The 21,715-nt window shown below is 45.9% G+C and overlaps 1 protein-coding gene across 5 annotated transcripts in view; it reads right to left on the minus strand.

Moving 5' to 3' along the window:
• Nucleotides 1–21,715, minus strand: part of MORF4L1 (mortality factor 4 like 1) — a 94,222-nt gene that overhangs the window by 27,229 nt on the left and 45,278 nt on the right. For all 5 annotated transcript variants that reach the window (XM_069766450.1, XM_069766451.1, XM_069766447.1 and 2 more), the window contains 4 exons: nucleotides 14,526–14,606; nucleotides 11,331–11,356; nucleotides 11,148–11,236; nucleotides 4,666–4,767 (listed from right to left, as the gene is read on the minus strand). In XM_069766450.1, the coding sequence (XP_069622551.1) occupies nucleotides 4,666–4,767; nucleotides 11,148–11,236; nucleotides 11,331–11,356; nucleotides 14,526–14,606 (298 nt within the window). The remainder of the gene's footprint in view (nucleotides 1–4,665; nucleotides 4,768–11,147; nucleotides 11,237–11,330; nucleotides 11,357–14,525; nucleotides 14,607–21,715) is intronic.

Below are 21,715 nucleotides of genomic sequence, written 5' to 3' on the forward strand. Positions count from 1 at the left end.
CACTCAACCCTTCCACTCCTGTAAACCTCACCGTCTGTTGTATACAAGAGGCACACAATTTTTTAGGGTAGGAATCTGGTAAGGGAACTTCACATAGGGCACACTCCTTATGTTTCGACTTTGCACTTCTCTTCCCCTAGAATGACAAAGTATAAGGGGCCCGCGTCACTGAGTGAACATTCACGTAGATCACTTACCAGTGTACGTGAAAGAGAAAGGTACCGGAACACGAGGGGGCTCCTTGCCAGTCGAAGCTCTAGATCCTTGCCTGGACGAGCTTTTACGGCTGGACTGGTCACTTCTGATATCCTTTCCCACGGCTTCCTGCCGTACTTTATCCAGAAGTTGAGGCTGCTGCTCACCATCATCTGCCATGATGAAGCTGTGGCCAAAAGCAGGGTTCTATCGCCAACACCTGCTTATATCCCCCTGTATTCCGGTCAGCAGGCCATCTGGCGTGTCCCCATTGGTTCCTGATGATCAGGCTGCAGCTGGGAGGTTAGCGGTGGTAGTACAGAAGAACCGGCGACCGGACCATGGGCGCCGCCATCTTGGAAAGACCGCGCATGCGCAGTCAACCCGCAAACCGGAAGCGCCTGCCGGCTCCACCCCCGGCGCCCCAGCGTTCCGGAAACGCTCAGTGAGCGATGCAGGACGCCGGGAATGCCCAGCAGTGCTCCGGACGGCGCCCACTTCCGACGCCGCAACCACACCACCGCACCTCACTGCCGCCGTCTGCTCAGGGGGGGGAAATGAAACTTACCAACGCCGGCTTCCGGAGACAAGGAATCCTCCGGACCCTGCTCCCTGCTGCCAACGCCACTGACGTGCAGTCCAGCCTGGACCACCGTGGCGTCTCCAGGACTTTCCGCACCGGTCGAGGTAGGAGACCCCCCCGCTACCAGATTCGACCGGCCGGCCTGGGCTCCTTACGAGATGAAATCTGTAGGATCCTGTCCCTCCAGGAACAGGAAACCAACTGATGCAGGGGGAGAGGTGCCGCCCTTTTGTATCTGTAGGTTTCCTGTTCCTGAAGGGCGGATCCCCTCTCTCGTAGTGCTGTCATGGGAGTCCGAATAAAAGTTCCTTGGGGGGTCTAGTTTCCAAAATGGGGTCACTTGTGGGGGGGTTTCCACTGTTTAGGCACATGATGGGCTCTGCAAACGTAACGTGACGTCAGCAGACCATTCCATCAAAGTCTGCATTTCATAACGTCACTACTTCCCTTTCCGAGCCCCGACATGTGCCCAAACAGTGGTTTACCCCCACATATGGGGTATCAGCGTACTCAGGACAAACTGGGCAACAACTATTGGGGGTCCAATTTATCCAGTTACCCTTGTGAAAATAAAAAGTTGCTTGGTAAAACAATTTGAGGAAAGAAATTTTTTTTTTATTTTCACGGCTCTGCGTTATAAATTTCTGTGAAGCACTTGGGGGTTTAAAGTGGTCACCGCACATCTAGATTAGTTCCTTCGGAGGTCTAGTTTCCAAAATGGGGTCACTTGTGGGGGAGCTCCAATGTTTAGGCACACAGGGGCTCTCCAAATGCGACATGCTAATTTTTCATTCACAAACTCAAATGGCGCTCCTTCCCTTCCGAGCCCTGCCGAGTGCCCAAACAGTGGTTTGTGACCACATGTGAGGTATCGGTGTACTCAGGAGAAATTGCCCAACACATTTTTGGATCCATTTTATCCTGTTGCCCATGTGAAAATGAAAAAAATTGAGGCTAAAAGAATTTTGTGAAAAACAAAAGTACTTTTTCATTTTTACGGATCAATTTGTGAAGCACCTAGGGGTTCAAAGTGCTCACTATGCATCTAGATAAGCTCCCTGGGTATCTAGTTTCCAAAATGGGGTCACTTGTGGGGGAGCTCCAATGTTTAGGCACACAGGGGCTTTCCAAACGCGACATGGTGTCCGCTAAAGATTGGAGCCAATTTTTCATTCAAAAAGTCAAATGGCGCTCCTTCCCTTCCGAGCCCTGTCGTGCGCCCACACAGTGGTTCCCCCCCACATATGGAGTATCGGCGTACTCAGGACAAATTGTACAATAACTTTTGGTGTCCAGTTTCTCTTTTTACCCTTGGGAAAATAAAAAAAAATTGTTGCTAAAAGATCATTTTTGTGACTAAACTTAAATGTTCATTTTTTCCTTCCATGTTTCTTCTGCTGCTGTGAAGCACCTGAAGGGTTAATAAACTTCTTGAATGGTTTTGTGCACCTTGAGGGGTGCAGTTTTTAGAATGGTGTCACTTTTGGGTATTTTCAGCCATATAGACCCCTCAAAATGACTTCAAATGTGAGGTGGTCCCTAAAAAAAATGGTTTTGTTAATTTCCTTGTAAAAATGAGAAATCACTGGTCAAATTTTAAACCTTATAACTTCCTAGCAAAAAAAAAAAAATTTTGTATCCAAAATTGTGCTGATGTAAAGTAGACATGTGGGGTAATGTTATTTATTAACTATTTTGTGTCACATAACTCTCATTTAACAGAATAAAAATTCAAAAATTGCAAAATTTTAGCCACATTTCCATTTTTTTCACAAATAAAAAAAATTATCAAACTAAATTTACCACTAACATGAAGCCCAATATGTCACGAAAAAACAATCTCAGAACCGCTAGGATCCATTGAAGCGTTCCTGAGTTATTACCTCAAAGGGACACTGGTCAGAATTGCAAAAAACGGCCAGGTCATTAAGGTCAAAATAGGCTGGGTCATGAAGGGGTTAAAGCTTATGTGGCCATGTTAACCACATCATAGTGCTGTGTCAATAGTAGTTATTTTTCTACTAAAACATGAATATATCACATCAAGAAAAGGGTATGGCTGTACTACTTGTGGGAGGTGGTTAGTAGCAGGACTCTATAGCAAAGGCCGACAGATTAATATATTAAATCTAAGAAAAATATGTAGAATTGAGAGTCCTCAGTGGTTGATACCTTTTAATGGCTAACTGAAAAGATGGTAACAAACTGCAAGCTTTCGAGTCTACTCAGGTCTCTTCATCAGGCAAAGACTAATAGAAATTCTGAAGAATCACATTTATACACAACAGCACAGAAATAATAATAGAAGAATGGATCTACCTGTGGCAAAACATTTTGGTATCCCAGATCACAGCACCATGGACATGAGATAACTTGTATTAAAAGGTAACTTCAAATCTCATACAGACAGAAGAGTCTGGGAGTAAAGGCTTATGACAACCTTTGACACTCAGCGCAGGAATGAATGTGTCGCATGGATTTATGTCTTTTTACATCAATTAAGGAATTTACTCCCCAGACTTTGTGGGTGCATCATAACCTGGAACCAAACCCCAATCAGAGGACAATAAAACATTCACACTCCTTATCTATGAACTGTTCCAATATTTATGGCCACAACTGTTTAGCCCTCTCCTATAATGGTAGTTCTGCTTCACGTCACTTGTCTTAGACTGGTTTCAGACTTGCGTTCCTGTGCGCTGTGGATGGAAACGTACTTCCTCCTTACTTCCTCAGTGAAGCTCTGCCCAGGCTCCTACTGCCGGCTGCGTCCAGCGTTTCCCTGCGTAACCCATCTTTAACATAAAATTTTGTGTTTCCGTGCGGGTGCCGCACACCTCAAATCGACGCATGCGGACACATCTGCATACAATGCATGTCCCTGCGTACCCAATGTTAAAGATAGGTATGCAGGGAAACGCTGGACGCAGCCGGCGGAGCTTCACGGAGGAAGCACGCTGCCATCCGCAGCACAAAGGAACGCAAGTCTGAAATCAGCCTTATCTATTGCATTATTTCTCTGCTGTGTTGTGTATAAAAATGTGGCTCTTCAGATTTTGCATTATTCTATGCCTGATAAAGAGACCTGAGTAGTCTCGAAAGTTTGCAATTTGTTACCATCTTTTCAGTTGGCCATTAAAAGGTATCAGCCACTGAGGACTCAATTCTAAATATTTTTTATCTACTGGCTAACACTGTACAAAGATAGATTTAAGAAAGAGAGATATATATATCTATACATTTAAGAAAAAAAAAAAACAACACAACATGGAAAACACTGATGCTGGCAATTTATCACATTTGAGGCTGTAAGTGAATTGATAAAATGAGAAGCTCCTTTCACCTTCCAGTGAACCTTAGCAATGTGACCTCCAGTGGTTAACCCCCTTTTTAACAGAGACACAGATCAAGCCTGTTCTGGCACGCCACCAACTATTCATCAGGCAAAACTGAGTGATTTTTTTTTCTAGCCATAACCATTTTTCCTCCAACACTGGAATGTAAAGGCTTGATACTGGAGGGAAGAGATGTAGTATTGAATGAAACCATGCAGCTTAAAATTCAATGTAGTGAAAAAGGAAAAATTATGTACCGTAAGTGGAATGAAATTGTGAAGAAAAAAAAAAATACAATGCTTTGTGATGTTAATTTATTTTTCTGGGAGAGTGGTGTGTTCATGCCCTGTGTAAAAGTCAGGGAGTGGGGAGATGATTATTTGTCCTCCCTTCTGGTCAATTTGAGGATTCATTCCCCTTTGTCAAGGGTCTGCCAGGCATTTCAGATATGACACACCCTGTGAATCTGTCCATGATCATCTGCGTCTCTTACCCCAATCCAGACAATGGTAAATCGTCTGCATTTAGAAAAAGGGGAATGAAGGCGCTTACCTGCTTCTGCCTTGTTATAAGATCCCAGTCATCAACAAGCCATGGTTTTAGTTCTTCAGGTATCTTTACTTTAACTTCAACTCTGTTCAGAAAAGTTTCTTCCTGTGGGTAGATAGAGGCATCTTATAGACATTAGGTTTACACCACCATAGCCAGAGTATTACTAGTACTATTACACCCCCCCACCACACACAATTAAGACACACCGCAACCACACTGACAAACCCTGACGCAAACCGAAACAAAACAAAACTTTCTATTTAACCTCTTCCCAACATTGGATGTACTGGTATGTCCAGTGTCAGGTCCCCGTGAGAGACGATGGCTGTAGTAGGATACCCCCTTTAGATTTGAAAAAGACCCTTCAGGAAACAGCTGGTAGTGTATCTTAACGTGTATTTTTTTTAGCGTGATTTTTTTTTTTGCTAGAGCTTTACCACTCGCTTTTTGCATTAGGTATACAATTGTGAGCGACTACTAAACTTCTTTGAACAGCTTTGCAGCCATTGAAGCCTGGAGCTGTTAAAAGAGGATTAAAAAGACTAAACCGCCACAGAAAGGTGGTCTTTACACTGCAGTGCATATATACAGTGGGGGAAATAATTATTAGATCCCTTGCTGATTTTGTAAGTTTGCCCACTGACAAAGACATGAACTCTAATTTTAAGGGTGGGTTAATTTTAACATTGAGAGATAGAATATCAAAAATAAAATCCAGAAAATTACATTGTATAAATTATATAAATTTGCATTTTGCAGTGAGAAAACAGGATTTTTGGTTGCTTACCGTAAAATCTGTTTCTCGGAGCCTCCATTGGGGGGGACACAGGAACCATGGGTGTATGCTGCTGCCACTAGGAGGCTGACACTATGCACAAAAAAGTTAGCTCCTCCTCTGCAGTGTACACCCCACCAACTGGCATTATGCACTTCAGTTAGTGAGAAAGCAGTAGGAGAAAAATAATAAAGGTTTAAACATATCCACAAACATGAGAACTGTAAACGTGAGAAGTGAACAGTCCTAGAACACAGAACAACCAAAACTGAATAACATGGGAGGGTGCTGTGTCCCCCAATGGAGGCTCCGAGAAACAGATTTTACGGTAAGCAACCAAAAATCCTGTTTTCTCTATCGCCTCTCATTGGGGGACACAGGAACCATGGGACGTCCCAAAGCAGTCCCTAGGGCGGGAAAAACAGACTTCCATCAGGTCAGAGGACTCACCACTGAAGCCTGCAAGATCCGTCTGCCTAGGCTGGCGTCCGCCGAAGCGTAGGTATGGACCCTGTAAAATTTGGCTAATGTGTGGATGGAAGACCAGATTGCCGCTTTGCAAAGCTGTAGGGCTGAAGCCCTGTGGTGCACCGCCCAGGAGGCACTGACTGCCCAGGTAGAGTGAGCATTTATCCCAGAAGGGGGCACTCTGTTCTTGACCCGGTAAGCCTCCAAAATTGTCGTTCTGATCCAGCGAGCAATAGTCGCCTTGGAAGCCGGCAGGCCTCTACGCGTGCCATCAGGAATGACGAAAAGAGAATCAGTCTTCTGGAAAGCAGCCGTTCTAGCCCGGTAGATCCTCACTGCCCTGACTAGGTCCAGCTTGTTCAACGATCGCTCCAGGGGATGAGTCGGAGCTAGACAAAAGGAAGGCAGAACAATGTCCTCGTTGAGGTGGAAACCACCGTAGGAAGGATGGAAGGCGGAGGCCTGAGGACCACCTTGTCCTGGTGGATAACCAAGAAAGGAGTTCGGCAAGAAAGTTCTGCCAACTCGGAAACGCGGCGGATAGAAGTGATAGCCACAAGAAAGGCCACCTTCCAAGATAGAACTGACAGGGAAACCTCCCTGAGAGGCACAAAGGGGGAACCCCTCATAACGTCCAGCACAAGATTTAAATCCCATGAATCCACAGGGGCCCTGTACCGAGGGCCAGCATGGACTACTCCTTGAAGGAAGGTCTTAACCTGTGGCCGAGAAGATAATGTCTTCTGAAAAAGAATAGAGAGCGCAGAAACCTGGTCCTTTAGGGAACTAAGAGCAAGGCCCGAATCCAGTCCGTCTGAAGGAAGGCCAAAACGGAGGGCAGGGAAAAAGACATAGGTGAAACGCGGTTGGACTCGTACCAACGGAAGTAAGCCTTCCAGGTGCAATAGATCCTGGAAGACGAAGGCTTCCGAGCCTGGATCATGGTATGAATCACCCGGTCCGAAAGGCCAGACGCTCTTAGAACTGCGGCCTCAACAGCAACGCCGTTAAACTGAGCGACCGAGAATTCGGGTGGCAGATCAGACCCTGAGACAGCAGATCGGGCTTGTCTGGAAGGCGCGAGGGGGCGTCCGCAAGAAGATTGACGATCTCCGCAAACCAAGCTCTCCTGGGCCAATCCGAGGCGATCAGAATGACCGGCACCCCCTCCGCCTTGATCATCTTCAACAGCTTGGGAAGCAAAGGAAGGGATGGGAACAGATACGGGAGCTCGAACTGCGACCAAGGAATGGCCAGAGCGTAGACGCCCACTGCGAGAGGGTCGCGAGATCTGGAGACAAACCTTTTTGTTCAATCGGGACGCAGTGAGGTCCACGTCCGGAGTCCCCCATCGAAGAGAAATCTGATGGAAGACCTCCTGATGCAAGGACCATTCCCTTGCCACGAGACCCTCGCGGGTCAGGAAGTAGGCGGCCCAATTGTCCATGCCGGGGATATGCACCGCGGATATCACCGGAACCGTTGCCTCTGCCCAGAGGAGGATCTTGGATACCTCGGACAAGGAGCTCAGAGTTCCCCCCTGATGGTTGACATATGCCACCGCCGTGGCATTGTCCATCTGGATTCGGATAGGTAGACCCCTGAGAATCCATTCCCAGTGACGAGGGTAGAGAAAGATGGCCCGAATCTCGAGGACGTTGATCAGAGTCCTGCGCCGACCAACGACCCTGAACAGTCAGGTGGCAAAACACCACGCCCAAGCCGAACAGGCTAGCGTCCATCATCACCACCTGCCAGTGAACTGGAAGGGAGGACCTGCACTGGGAGATGAGAGGTGACAGCCACCAGTTGAGGGATCGACTGACTCGGGCGATGCAGGGACAAGACACACCTGTCCCACTGTGACAGGATGGCCTGCTGAAGAGGTCGAGAGTGAAATTGGGCTTAGGGAATCGCTTCCAATGTTGCTACCATCCTCCCCAGAACCTTCATGGCCGATCGGAAGGAGCGAAGCCGAGGACCCTGAAGCAAGCATACGTCCCGACTAAGGATGGATCCTCTTGTCCTCGGGAAGGAAGACTTTGGTCTGACGAGTATCGAACAGCATGCCCAGAAAAACGAGGCACTGGGAAGGAACAAGACAGGATTTCTTCTTGTTGACAAGCCACCAGAAGCGGACTAGGGTGTCGAGGACAATGGACAGGCTCTCGTGAGCCTGAGAAAAAGGATGGAGCCGTACTAAGCCCCGACAGAAGCCAGGGCCTAAATTAGTCGCTGGCGGGAAGGGAGTCTCGGCGTGGAGGCCCTGCAAGGCTAGCCTACCCGACAGAGCGCGGGGGGGCAGAGGCACTGCGCCAGACTAGGCCCCGACGGAAGCCGGGGCCTGGATTAAAGCCCGGTGACCGCCGTGGGGAGAAAGACGGTGCGGAGACCTTACAAGGCCTCGGCGCTACCGCTGCAATGAACTCCCTCCCTGGTGGACCCATACTGAGAAAAGGGGTAACCATCCACACAAGGGAAGCTGAAGAGAGATCCAGGGTGAGGTAAGAGCCCTGGTCCCCCAAACTGTGGGACACCGTGCCTTCCCCATACAAAAACCCCCGAGTCCCACTCTTAGAAGTATTTTGGCTACTAGCTGACAGGGGAGAAAATACTTACCTTTCTTCCTCTGTATACCTACTCCCTTGAATGATCTGGGACGGGATGGGGAAAATAATCACCTCAAACATCCCACGCAGTTACTAACCTGAAGAGGAATGAGACGTCCAGGAGCTGTGATGGACGTCCTCGTCTCCACAACTGACAAGCCATGGTGGGCGAGTGGGTGGGGGACAGAGCTAGGACCGGACTTCTGAGCACACTTGTGTGCTAGGATCATGGTCCTGCTGAGGGATCTATGAGGATACGGGGTGGCAGTACACGCCGTACTCCTAGTCTGTATTGTGGGACTACAGGTGTGACTGTTCACCCTGTATCCCTCCGGAAAATCTGAAAGGAAAACGACGCACATTGAGGTAGATAAGGGTCTAATAAAAGACCCGTCTCCACCTCCTACTGACACTAAGCTAAACTGAAGAGTATAATGCCAGTCGGTGGGGTGTACACTGCAGAGGAGGAGCTAACTTTTTTTTATGCATAGTGTCAGCCTCCTAGCGGCAGCAGCATACACCCATGGTTCCTGTGTCCCCCAATGAGAGGCGATAGAGAAATAAGTATTTGATTTCTCTGCCGACCAAGACGTAATACTTGGTGGCAAATCCCTTGTTAGCAAGCACAGCAGTCAGACCTTTTTTGTAGTTGATGATTAGGTTTGCGCACGTGTCAGGAGGAATTTTGGCCCACTCTTTGTAGATCATCTCTAAATCATTAAGATTTTGAGTGTCGCTTGGCAACTCAGAGCTTCAACTCCATCCATAAGTTTTCTATGGGATTAAGGTCTGGAAACTGGCTAGGCCACTCCATGAACTTAATGTGCTTCTTTTTGAGCCACTCCTTTGTTGCCTTGGCTGTATGTTTTGGGTCATTGTCTTGCTGGAAGACCCAGCCACAACCCATTTTTAATGTCCTGGCGGAGGGAAGGAGGTTGTCACTCAGGATTTTACAGTACATGGCTTCATCCATTCTCCCATTGATGCGGTGAAGTGGTCCTGTACAATAGCAGAGACACCCCCAAATCATAATGTTTCCACCTCCATGCTTAACATTGGAGACGGTGTTCCCTGGGTCATAGGCAGCATTTCTCTTTATCCAAACATGGCGAGTTGAGTTAAATCAAAGACCTCAATTTTTGTCTCATCTGACCACAGCACCTTCTCCAAATTACTCACAGAATCATCCAGGTGTTCATTGACAAACTTCAGATGGGCCTGCACACGTGCCATCTTGAGCAGGGAGACCATGTGGGCAGGCACTGCAGGATTTTAAACCTTTACGACGTAATGTGTTACCAATGGTTTTCTTGGCGACTGTGGTCCCAGCTTCATTGAGATTAACAAGTTCCCGCCGTGTAGTTTTAGGCTGATATCTCACCTTCCTCATGATCAAGGATACCCCAAAAGGTGGGATTTTGCATGGTGCCCCAGATCGATGTCGATTGACAGTCATTTAGCATTTCTTCCATTTTCTTACTATTGCACCAACAGTTGTCTCCTTCTCACCCAGCATCTTACTTATGGTTTTGTAGCCCATTCCAGCTTGGTTCAGGTCTATGATCTTGTCCCTGACATCATAATGAAGCTCTTTGGTTTTTTGCATGTTGTAGAGGTTAGAGTCTGACTAATTGAGTCTGTGGACAGGAGTCTTTTATAAAGGTGACTATGTAAGACAGCTGTCTTTAATGCAGGTAACGAGTTGATTAGGAACGTCTAACTGGTCTGTAGGAGCCAGAGCTCCTAATGGTTGGTAGTGGATCAAATACTTATTTCCCCACTGTATATTTTAAGCACTTCTAAAGCACTTTTTCAGCTGAGTTAAGAAAAATTTGGTGTACAAATACACTTACACAGCCAGCAACTGCCTCAAACAGCATCAAGTGGAGCAGTGCTTCGCCCGCAGCGGTTACCTTCCTAAGATTTAGCTGTCAATGTCTGAAAGCAGCATTCATAGGGTGCGGACTAAGACAGGGAGGGGAGTCATTGGTTACCATGGTAAATTTTGGGGGTGCCAATGCGATTACCATGGCAGCCAGGGACCTGCTAAAAGTCCCCATACTTGAGCATTTTGGGTAAGGGAAAAGAAAAAAAAAAATGTACACAAAAATCTCACCACCATAAAAATACAAAAAAAGTTTAATGTTGCCATAACTACAATGATATATAAAAGCATACTGTCAGCTCATTTTTACCGCACAATAATCGCCATAAGAACAAAGCATTATAAAAAAAAAAAAAAATTTTTGCAGAATTTAAGTTTTTTGCAATTTCACCACACTTTAAGGTTGTGTTCAATGGATTTCCCAAAAAAAAAAAAAAAAAGCCACAAAAAAAGTTCTTATCCGGCTAGATTGACAAAAATAAAAAATGGGGTAGAAAAAAAAAAATGCAAAAAAAAATAAAATAAATAATAATAATAATAATAAAAAAAAAACCTCATCGACTGGGAAGTTGATAAATCCGTTTGCCATGGAGTTTAATTTTTTTATTCCATGTCAACTAAAGACCAGCGAGCGGCCCTATTTTTCCAGGGAAAAAGACAATAAAACAGGAGGCTGAGCGGAGGTGAACCCAACCTTACTTACTAAACTTGCAAAAGAAAAAAGTTGGAAGAGCCCAGCACTTACGCTTTCAACTGTGGGATCGACTCGCGCCCGCTTCTTTCGTGGTGGTTGAGGTGCATCACTGGTACTGCTACCCTCGCCACTTCCAGGGGCTAGAGAAAAACCACATGGTATATGAGCCAAGGCGACAGTGAGGGGGAACAGGGCACAAACTACAGTGTAAATCACAGAAACAAAGAAAATTACCCTTTTGTTTGTTCTTTTTTGTTTTCCTGGAAGACACAATCAAATACAGAATTAGACTCTCCTGACATCTTTGAAAGCAAATCCACAGATAACCATTAAAAGGGATCTTCCCATCTCCGAGATCCTATCCGAATATGTAGTAGGTGTAGTATCAGTAATATTAGCAAATAACTAGTTACAAATGTAGTATAGTTCTTCTGATTCGCTAAGTCTCTTTCCTCATGTGAAGTCAATGCAGTAGCTTAAGTATCCATGGTTATGAGCACTCCTACAGTGACTTAGCTAGTTGCCATTGATACCTAAGCTACTGCAATGCCTACACATGATGAAAGAAATAAATCAGAAGAACTATACTACATTTATAATAGAAAGCATTTGCTATTATTACACCCAGTACATACTAGGATAGGGTCTTGGAGATGGGAATACCCTTGTAATAGGAAACCATCAGAAAGCTACCCATTATTTAAATCTGGTTTTGTGTTACACAAATTAAAAATATAATGCAATTTACACACTGGAATTTGAGCTTTTTTAGACTTAAAATTTCTTGTTTCTGTAACCACCACAATGTATATAGCCGCAATGGTCGAGAACTTATTTTTTGTATTAAGAATCAAATGAGAATACAGAGGTCATTATTAAAGGGAAGGTGCAACCAGTTTTCTAAGTTTTCTAGTAGTTTGTTTTTTTCGTGAAATTCCGCTTAAAATAGTAATTAAGATGCATTATAGAAATGTTTGCAAACATTGCATTATGAAAATTATATATTTTCATATATATATATATATATATATATATATATATATATATATATATATATATATTACACACATACATATATATATGCATATAAATACACATACATACACATATATATATATATATATATATATATATATATATATATATATATATATATATATATATATATATATATATATATATATATATATATATATACATATATACATACATACATACATACATATATATATATACCACTAGAGGGAGCATTTTCAGTTTTAGGCTATGTGCACACGTAGGAAGGGGGCTGCGGGTTCTTTTTTTTTTTTTTTTACACAAATATGGTTCCCAGGGCCTGGAGGAGTCTCTCCTCTCCTCCACCCCGGGTAGCAACCGCACATTATCCGCTTACTTCCAGCATGGTGGGCACAGCCCCATGCGGGAAGTAAGCGGATCAATGCATTCCTATGGCTGCAGAACCGCCGCGATTCTGCACAAAGAAGTGACATGCTGCAGGTTGTAAACCGCTGCGTTCCCACGCGGTTTTTCCCGCAGCATGTGCATAGCGGTTTGCGGTTTCCATAGGGTTTACATGTTACTGTAAACGCAATGGAAACTGCAGCAGACCCGCAGCGGCAAAATCGCCGCGGTTCAGCAGTAAAAACCGCAAAGTGTGAACATGGCCTTAGACCTCAAGCAGCTATAGTGAGACTTACCAGCTTCACTGTTAGCAGGAAAATTGGGGCAGTAACTGCTGACATCACCATTTCCCTCCCCTTTTAGGTGGACTAGTATCCCTGGGGCAGAATGAGGAGCGGCACCATTTTGTGGGAGACTGCCCTGTCATCTGCTGTCATCAGCAGTTCCTGTTTTTCTCTCACCTCCCTCCACAATGCCTGGCCATTCACTGGAGCTCCTTATCTTCTCTTAGGCTACGTTCACATTAGTGTTGCGCGCCGGCGACGCAACGCACCAAAAACGCGCGCAAAAACGCTGCGTTTTGCGACGCGTGCGTCGTTTTTTGATGAAAATCGGACGCACGAAAAATGCAACTTGTTGCATTTTCTTGCGTCCGACGCTAGCGTCGAAAACGACGCACATGTCGGAAAACGCTACCAAAAAAACGCACGCGTCCCCCATGTTAAACATAGGGGCGCGTCGCCGCTGCGTTGCCGACGCAACAGCGACGCACATTAGCGAAACGCTAATGTGAACGTAGCCTTACTAAGGGATGAATCACAGCTCCTGCTCCTATAATGCTAATGGTGCGCTGTTCCTCCTTGATGTCTCTGCTATTCTGCCAGGTTTTTCTCCTGCATCTTACTACTGTCAGCCCTCAATCTAGGATCTGTTCTGTTGGAAGCAGCACTGCTTATGTATAGTTAGCAGATCCGAGGGCTCCATGAATACGGCAGCAGAACACTCCCACTACTGAATTGTGCAGCCCACAGGCGTGCCCACTTCACAGCAGCGACTGCTCCATTACAGTAGATAGAGTCAGCAGTGGTCCGTTATCGCCCATGACCATGGGGTGCCTTATGACACTGCCGTGGTGAAATCAAGATGTCAGCCCCCATTGCCTTCTTTAAACTCCTGGCTATAACAGCAACTTATGCTGGGAGATCACCTTGCCGTGGTTGATGGGCACACATGAATTGGCCAATTTATGCGCTAAGAATCTCCATTTTAACTGTAAGTTTTATGGGGAAAAAAAAAAAAATTGAGAAAATTTTTATGAAAAAATATTTTTTTGTGAAATGTATATTTGTCTGTTTTCACATGGCCGATTCATGTACTGCTGTGGTGTGTGTGTGTATATGTGTGTGTGTGTGTGTGTGTGTATATATGTGTGTGTGTATATATATGTATGTGTGTGTGTGTGTGTGTGTGTGTGTGTGTGTGTGTGTGTGTGTGTGTGTGTGTGTGTGTGTGTGTGTGTGTGTGTGTGTGTGTGTGTGTGTATATATATATATATATTTATTTTTTATTTTTTTTAAGCAGTGTTGCACATTTTGAAGTGTACATTAATGCATAGATGGTACTGTTTCCCCCAGCTCATGATTAGCAGAGCAGGTCGGATTTACTGCCATTTTTAATAAACCACAGGAGAATTCAGAATTTCATTTTCTGCCAGTCACAAATTTTGGTTGCAAGAAAGTTTGGCAACTTTTGGAGTTTTAATGCCAACACCACATTAATAATATATGGAAGAGCTTAATGGGAGGAGGCTTGGTCATACCATGCATTACATTTACAGTAAGGATCAATGTGTTTAGGACCATGCATGCATTGTGACTGTCACACAGCCACCACACATGCAGCTACAGCTCGGCCAGCGCGATCCAAGAAGCCGGGTTCCCACTATAGCTTGCCGAATAAGAGGGATCCTGAGCAAATTTGCGCATCCCTATTCAGGAGCGTGCAGCACAGACTGCCACATTCACTTACAGTTCTACGTTCTTCTGTTGAAGTGCAGCAGTCTTCTTTCCTGGAGCGGCTGCTCTCATCTTCCCCTCTACATACTGATCCCTGCAGAAAGGGTCACATGTTAGCAAAAAAACAAAAACAAAACAAAAAAAAAAACATTTTATATCTGGCTTTGAGAGGCTTTGCAAATACCAGTCTATGGAGCTATCTCCATGGATAGATTCTCAATAAAGGCAAAACTCACATGCAATTTTTAATAGTTTGAGCCAAACGTAAATGGATAAAAAAAAAATGTATCAGTTACTCCGTTATAATTTATAACACATCTTCTTTCTAAACTGGGCAAGTCCTGCTGGTAAAATGAAGTAATACGCAGTAAATAACATCCATATGCCATAATGGCCGTAAGCAGGCAGCCAAGGATGGATTCACATGTATTAGAGATGAGAGAAGTTCTCACAATTTTCCAAAAAATCATAGTCTCCAGAACACGGCCTCAATCAGAGGTAAGACTTTACGTACAAGACAGACAAAAAAACAATCAAACACCACACTGCTCGTCTATCCCACAGCAGGGTCCTCCATGCCTCCTTCACCTTTCCACCATGATGTGTATCCTGTACGGCCTGTCTAAATGTAGGCTGGGGCTTCTGGCACCGACTAGGCCTCTAATGTCATGGTGTCATGCAGCTGTGGTACACATAGTAATGTCGCAGCGCCCTTTGCCAGAGGCCTAGTCAGTGGCAAGGCAGCGCATTCGCAAGTCACGAAGCAAACTACAACGGCATGGCGCAGTGACATCAGAGGCCTAGTCAACATTGGAAGCACCGGCATACATTTAAGCAGGACAAATAGGACATGCGTCATTGAAAAATGCAAAAAAGAAGAGGGGTGGAGGCCCGGACAGCGGCTGTGTGACAGGGCAGCAGAGAGGAGAGTTCACATCTTTTATATTATAAATTGATTGTGCTCACGTCTGAAGAGACTACAGAGTATAAGGAATACTTTCAATGAAAACGCAATTTCCCTGTTAAAATCATGTGACTTACCGCATTCTAATCTTAGCAGCTTAAATCATCTCCAATTGTTGACTGAACAAAATCACACAAGCCTGAAGCAGACTATAAGGCTTCACACGCTCAGTATTTGTAAGCCAAAGTCAGGAGCGCAAAAATCAGAGGAAAAAGGAATAGCTAAAATTACATCCTATAGTTATACTTCAGGTCAAAGCAATTATGGGGGATCTTCTTAAGCTTATCTTATGAAATATTTTGGTATCCTTAAAACGGTTAACAGCCATAGAGAACCTGTTAAATCCAGAAACTTAACTCTATCTGCAGATAAATAATCTGTATGCAACTAGCATTAAAACTATTATTATAACACCATTTATTCCATGGCGCTTTCCATGTGAGGAGGGGTATACATAATAAAAACAAGTACAATAATCTTTTTTTTTTTTTTTTGTTTAAATAGTTTTTTTATTGAAAGCAAACATGCACAATACAATGTATGCACTGTCCAGTATTTTACAAAAATTTTAACATTTTCCAAACCCCCAACAATCCCAACCATACCCAAACCTCCCCCTCCCCTGACAGCTCCTTCCCAGTTATACTTTTGTTACCAGTATTGATGGTTCCTTGAGCCATTTGACTCACTTATGTTCGCTTGTTCCTTTGGCACTCTCTTCCTTTCAGAGGCTCTCACTCTCCCATTTCCCATAACTATTCATCCCAGCTCGAGCCACGGAGACCACATTTTGTCAAACGTTTCTATTTTCCCACGTCTTTTATAGACCCCCTTTTCCAAATTGAGACCATGTTTAACATAATTCAGGAATTCACCCCTCGTAGGCGGTTCCTCCTTGATCCAGTTCCTTGCTATTACCTTCCTTGCCATGTATAATAGCCTAGCTATTGCTATCTTCCAGATGTTATCCACTCTAATTTCCTCTACATATCCTAGTATACACACTATCGGATCTCTCGGCACTCTGCATTTATACGCCCCTTCCACACGGCTCATTACCACCAACCAGAAAGCAACCAGTCTTGGACATGTCCACATCATGTGGTATATTCCTGCATTCCCATTCTTACATCTCGGGCATTCAGAGTCAGCACGCAACCCCGCTCTGCACAACACTTCCGGTGATTTATAGACTCTGTGCAAGATGTACAGCTGCGATAGTCTATACGGCTCGCTCAGCGACACTCGTGGAACCGACTCCAACACCGATTCCCAGGTTTCATCCTCCATTGGGCCTAAATCTCTTTCCCATTTCGCTCTCGCTTTTAAAGGGAAGTCTAACAAATATGCATGTAGAAGGTCCTTATAAAGGGTGGTAATGACTCCCCTTGTGGACCCTTCCCCACACACGTATTCCAGAACTATGTCCTCTTGGATCTCAACACCACCGCTCCTGTTTTGAGCTTTAAAAGCATGTTTCATCTGAGCATATTGATACTCCCCAGTCGGTCTCAGTCCAAACTCCCCTTGCAGCTGCGAAAAGGACTTTAATCCTCGTTGTTGAACTATCTGAGCCACCAAGTGGATTCCTTTGGCCCTCCACTCCGTCAGCACTCCAAGGGCCGCAAACTCAACCAAATTATTATTAAACCATATCGGTGTAAATTTAGTCAGCCCCGTAACCCCCCGAATCTGTCGCAGTCTGGTCCATAATTTATATATCAAAAACATAGTTGGGTATAATTTCCCCAATACTCCCAAGGAACCATCCTCCAGACACTGCGCTACCGGTCGTCGGTCTGTCACCCTCTCCATCAAGTGCTGCACCACACTGGCAGACGCCTCCCGCGCCCAGCCCTTCAAATGCTGGCTCTGGGCTGCAAGAAAGTATAACTCAGGATTGGGTAAAGCCAATCCTCCATCTTCCTTGGGTCGCTGAAGCGTCTCCAGGCGAATACGTGGGTACCGCCTCCCCCATATCAGACTTCTAAATAGAGCATTAATCTGCCGGAATTTCCCACGTGGAATCCAAACTGGCGCGTTATGTAGGACGTAGAGTAATTTGGGCATCAGAACCATTTTAATTAGATTAACCCTCCCCACCACCGATAAGTGCAATTTATTCCATGCATCCACTTTTGCTTTAAGGGCGCCCACGAGAGGTGTCAAATTCCTATACAGAAACTCTGTAACTGGCATCGAGATCCATATTCCCAGGTATCTGAAAAGGGATACCACCCTAAGCCGCCCCTCTCCCAATGGCTCACTTCTGCTCTCCTCCACCCCATCCACCTCAAAGAGGACCGATTTATCCCAGTTTATCCTCAATCCCGATAAGTCTCCAAATTTCCCAACGATCTCGATAGCCCCATTCAAGGCTTCATCCGGGTCCGCTAGGAACAGTAGGATGTCGTCTGCATATAACGCAATCTTCTCCTCAACACTCCCATAACTGAACCCAGGGACTTCATCCGACTGTCGGATCTTGGCGGCCAATGGCTCCACAGCTAAGGCAAACAGAAGGGGCGACAGTGGGCAACCCTGCCTCGTACCTCTGGCCAGCTTTATAGGCTGAGAAAGTTCCCCATTCACTCTAATTCTAGCTGTTGGTAGTGAATATAACAGTTGAGTCCACGCCACAAATTGCGGGCCAATACCCATACATTTCAACACCCGCCAGAGATATCCCCACTCCACACTGTCAAACGCCTTATGGGCGTCCAAGGATGCAATAACCCTTCGGCCACAATTGTCAGACTTCAGCTGCAGGTTCATATGCAGCCTCCGCAGATTAACCGCTGTAGATCTGTCAGGCATAAAACCAGACTGATCCGGATGCACAAGGTTAGTAATGACACTAGACAGACGGGTAGCTAACACCTTGGCCAAGAGCTTGACATCGATGGTTAACAGAGAGATTGGCCGATATGACTCAGGCTTCCCCAGATCCTTATCCTCCTTCGGAATAACCACTATAATAGCCTCCCTCATAGATGCTGGGAGATACCCTTTACATCCAGCCTCCTCCAGTACTAACTTTAATCTGGGAATCAGCACTTCCTCCAAACTTTTATAGATTTCGGCTGGTAACCCATCAACCCCAGGTGCCTTCCCATTGGCCATAGACTTCAGCGCCCGACTCAGTTCCTCCTCGGTGATAGGGGCATCGAGGATCACCCTATCCTCCTCACTCAATTTCGGAAGACCCAGACTCTCAAGGAAAGTCTCCGTATCTCCGGCTGACTCATTGACCCTGGAGGAATATAGGTCCGCGTAAAAGTCCGCAAAGACCTTTATAATATCAGGTGTTTCAGATACCCTGCTCCCCCCATCCGAAACCAACGAGTGTACATATGAGGTACTACGCTGAGCCGCGGCTACCACCGATAGCATGTGTCCCACTGTTTCTCCCTCCTGAAAATAAGCCACCCTCTGAAACTCCCACTTCCTTTCAGCTTTTCCCAGCAGAATCTTTTCCATACAATTTTGCGCTGTTCTCAACCTTTTCTCTGCCTCGGAGGTCCCCAGTACTACCATCTCGTCCTCCGCGGCTTTCAACTCTTCCAATGCCACTCTCTCCGCTTCCCTTGTCCTCCTCTTACACCTACTAATGTCTCTAAAAAGTAGCCCTCTCAGATACGCTTTCATTGCATCCCAAACAGTCAGAGCATCAGTACTCCCATCATTTAACGCAAAGAATTCCGTCACCTCCTTCCCTATACCGTCCAAGTCAATACTCTGTAACCAGTTAGGGTGGATCTTCCATTCTCTCCCGCTTGTAGTCCGTGTCCCCAACAACCTAATCTCCACCTCAATTGGACTATGATCCGAAAGGGCCCTCGGCAGATAACGCACCTCCCCCACCATTGTGTCCAACAGGCGGTTACCCAGTGCCATATCAATTCTGGATAGCGTAGCATGAGCCGGCGAATAGCACGAGTATCCTCTCTCCCCAACATGTCTGACTCTCCATAAATCAATCATGCCTATTTCACGCACATAGGTTCCAAATGTTGTAGTGTGCCCCTCCGACCTATTCTGGGCGTTCTTATTTTTATCCCAAAAGTCATCGCATATATTGTTCAAATCCCCAATAATTAAGAGTGGCAGTGGTTCCCATCGTTCCACCCTCTCCAATACCTCCCTGATCTTCTTACTTGAATATGGAGGTGGAATATACATTGCCGCAACACACAATCTCACTCCATACAATATACATTGTATCACCACATACTGACCCTCAGCATCCACGCATACTTTCACCTCTTCATACTGCACTCCCACCGGCACCAACACTGACACACCTCTTGAGTACGTCGAGAAGGTAGAGTGATACCCTTTCTGTATCCAACGTCTATTTAGTACGTCCACTTTCTCCTGTATCAAGTGCGTCTCTAGCAAGCATATCATAGAAGCCCGTTGATCCTTCGCATACTGCAAGCTCGCAGCTCTCCTAGACTTATCCGCCAGGCCTCTCACATTCCAGCTCAATATCTTAAAGCGGTCCCCTATTATGTGACTCATCATCCTTAGTTATGTCAATACTCCCGGTTCTGAGCTGTCTAACTTCCCTCCCCACCCTCACCCCTCCCGCCCCTCCCCCACACCCCCCAATATTATACATTCTGCCTCTTATCAAGAGTGGGGCACCATCACCCGTTGCAAACACTCTTGCTAAACCTTCTCTTTCCGCCTCCCGCTACCGTTTATAACAGAATTCGGCGCAATTCTTAGAAGAACAGTATAATTAAACCTGTATTATATTACAACTGCAAGAACTAAATAAACTTTTTAGTACGCTGCACACCCTTCCTCCCTCATATTTCACTGCCGCACCAGCTCTCCCAGTGCGTTCCCTGAGTAATACCCAACTCCACCCTTCAACCTTCACATTTCAATTACCAGTGTACTGTCAGTCAATCTCTTTTTTTCCCCTTTTTGAAAGAATTAAGATACCTCCCGACCAACCCGCCCCACATTTTCAATCTCCTTTCCCTTTAAGTTTTTTAGCGTTAAGATCTATCCACTGGGTAGCGTCCTCCGGCGTCTGGAAAAAGTGAATCTTATCCATCGCTACCACTCTCAGTCGTGCCGGAAACATCATGGAGTATTGCACTCCCAGTTCTCTCAGCAGTCTCTTGATACCCGTGAACATCATCCGTTGTTTCTGTACCAGGGCGGAATAGTCGGGGTAAATAGCGATTCTTTGACCTCCAATTGTCAGATCCGTCATGTCTCTAGCCTTCCTCAGGATAATGTCTCTGTCTCTGTAGTTTAGGATTTTGGCAAGCATGGTACGGGGACTTGCTCCAGGGACAGGTGGTTTCGGTGGGACCCTGTGGGCTCTTTCTACCGCAAATACTTTTGTCAGTGCTGCATCACCAAAAGTCTCAAGGAGCCAGCTTTCAATATACTCCGTGGGATTCCCCCCCTCAGTTTTTTCAGGGACACCCACTATACGAATGTTATTTCTTCTGGACCTATTCTCCAGATCCTCATTTTTTGCAGCTAGCTCCGATATTGTTTGAGCAAACTTCCTCTCCGCTTTCTGCAGCTGCACTATATGGTCTTCTGCCGTGCTCACCCTTTCCTCCACAGCCCCCACACGTTTGTCAATCTTCTGCAGGGCTGCATTTATCTGGGCTGTATCCCCTTTAACCTCCTGTATCTGCTGGGTCAGGGATTGTTTGCAGGATGATACCAGTGCAAAGACATCTCTAAGGGTGGGCTCTGCTCCTGACTCCTTATCTTCAGGTCCCCCTACTACCACCGCCATGTCACCATCCCTGCTCCCCTGTTGTACCTCCTGCTCCTCTGCTGGGCTTTCCTCCTCTCCTTCTGTGTCTGTGTCCACTCCGGCGTCCTCCTCTGCTTTTCCTGTGTTCCCTGCGGCTTCCACTCTAGCAAACTGCTGGAGCTTTGCCGCCGCCGACATTCTCTTCTGGCATGCCGCGTTGTCCTTCTCCGCCTTCTCCCTGGCGTCGGCGCCATCTTGGCCGGTCCCTGCCTCGCCGGCTCCGGCGTCTCTTTGTCTCCTCCTGGTCATACTCATTGACCTCAGGGCCGCCGCTATACACCGCCGCACTCCCGGGACTCTCCTGCAGCCGGTAAGCGCTGTGAATCGCCGCTCAGCTGCGGCTTATAAGGATAATATTAACTTTGGCAGCGGGAGCGCTCTGTCACGCGTCCGCTCACATGAACGTTCAGGCCACGCCCCAAGTACAATAATCTTGAACAAT

The sequence above is a fragment of the Ranitomeya imitator genome, chromosome 4 (genome assembly GCF_032444005.1).
Source record: "Ranitomeya imitator isolate aRanImi1 chromosome 4, aRanImi1.pri, whole genome shotgun sequence".
In the NCBI taxonomy this organism is placed as follows: domain Eukaryota; kingdom Metazoa; phylum Chordata; class Amphibia; order Anura; family Dendrobatidae; genus Ranitomeya; species Ranitomeya imitator.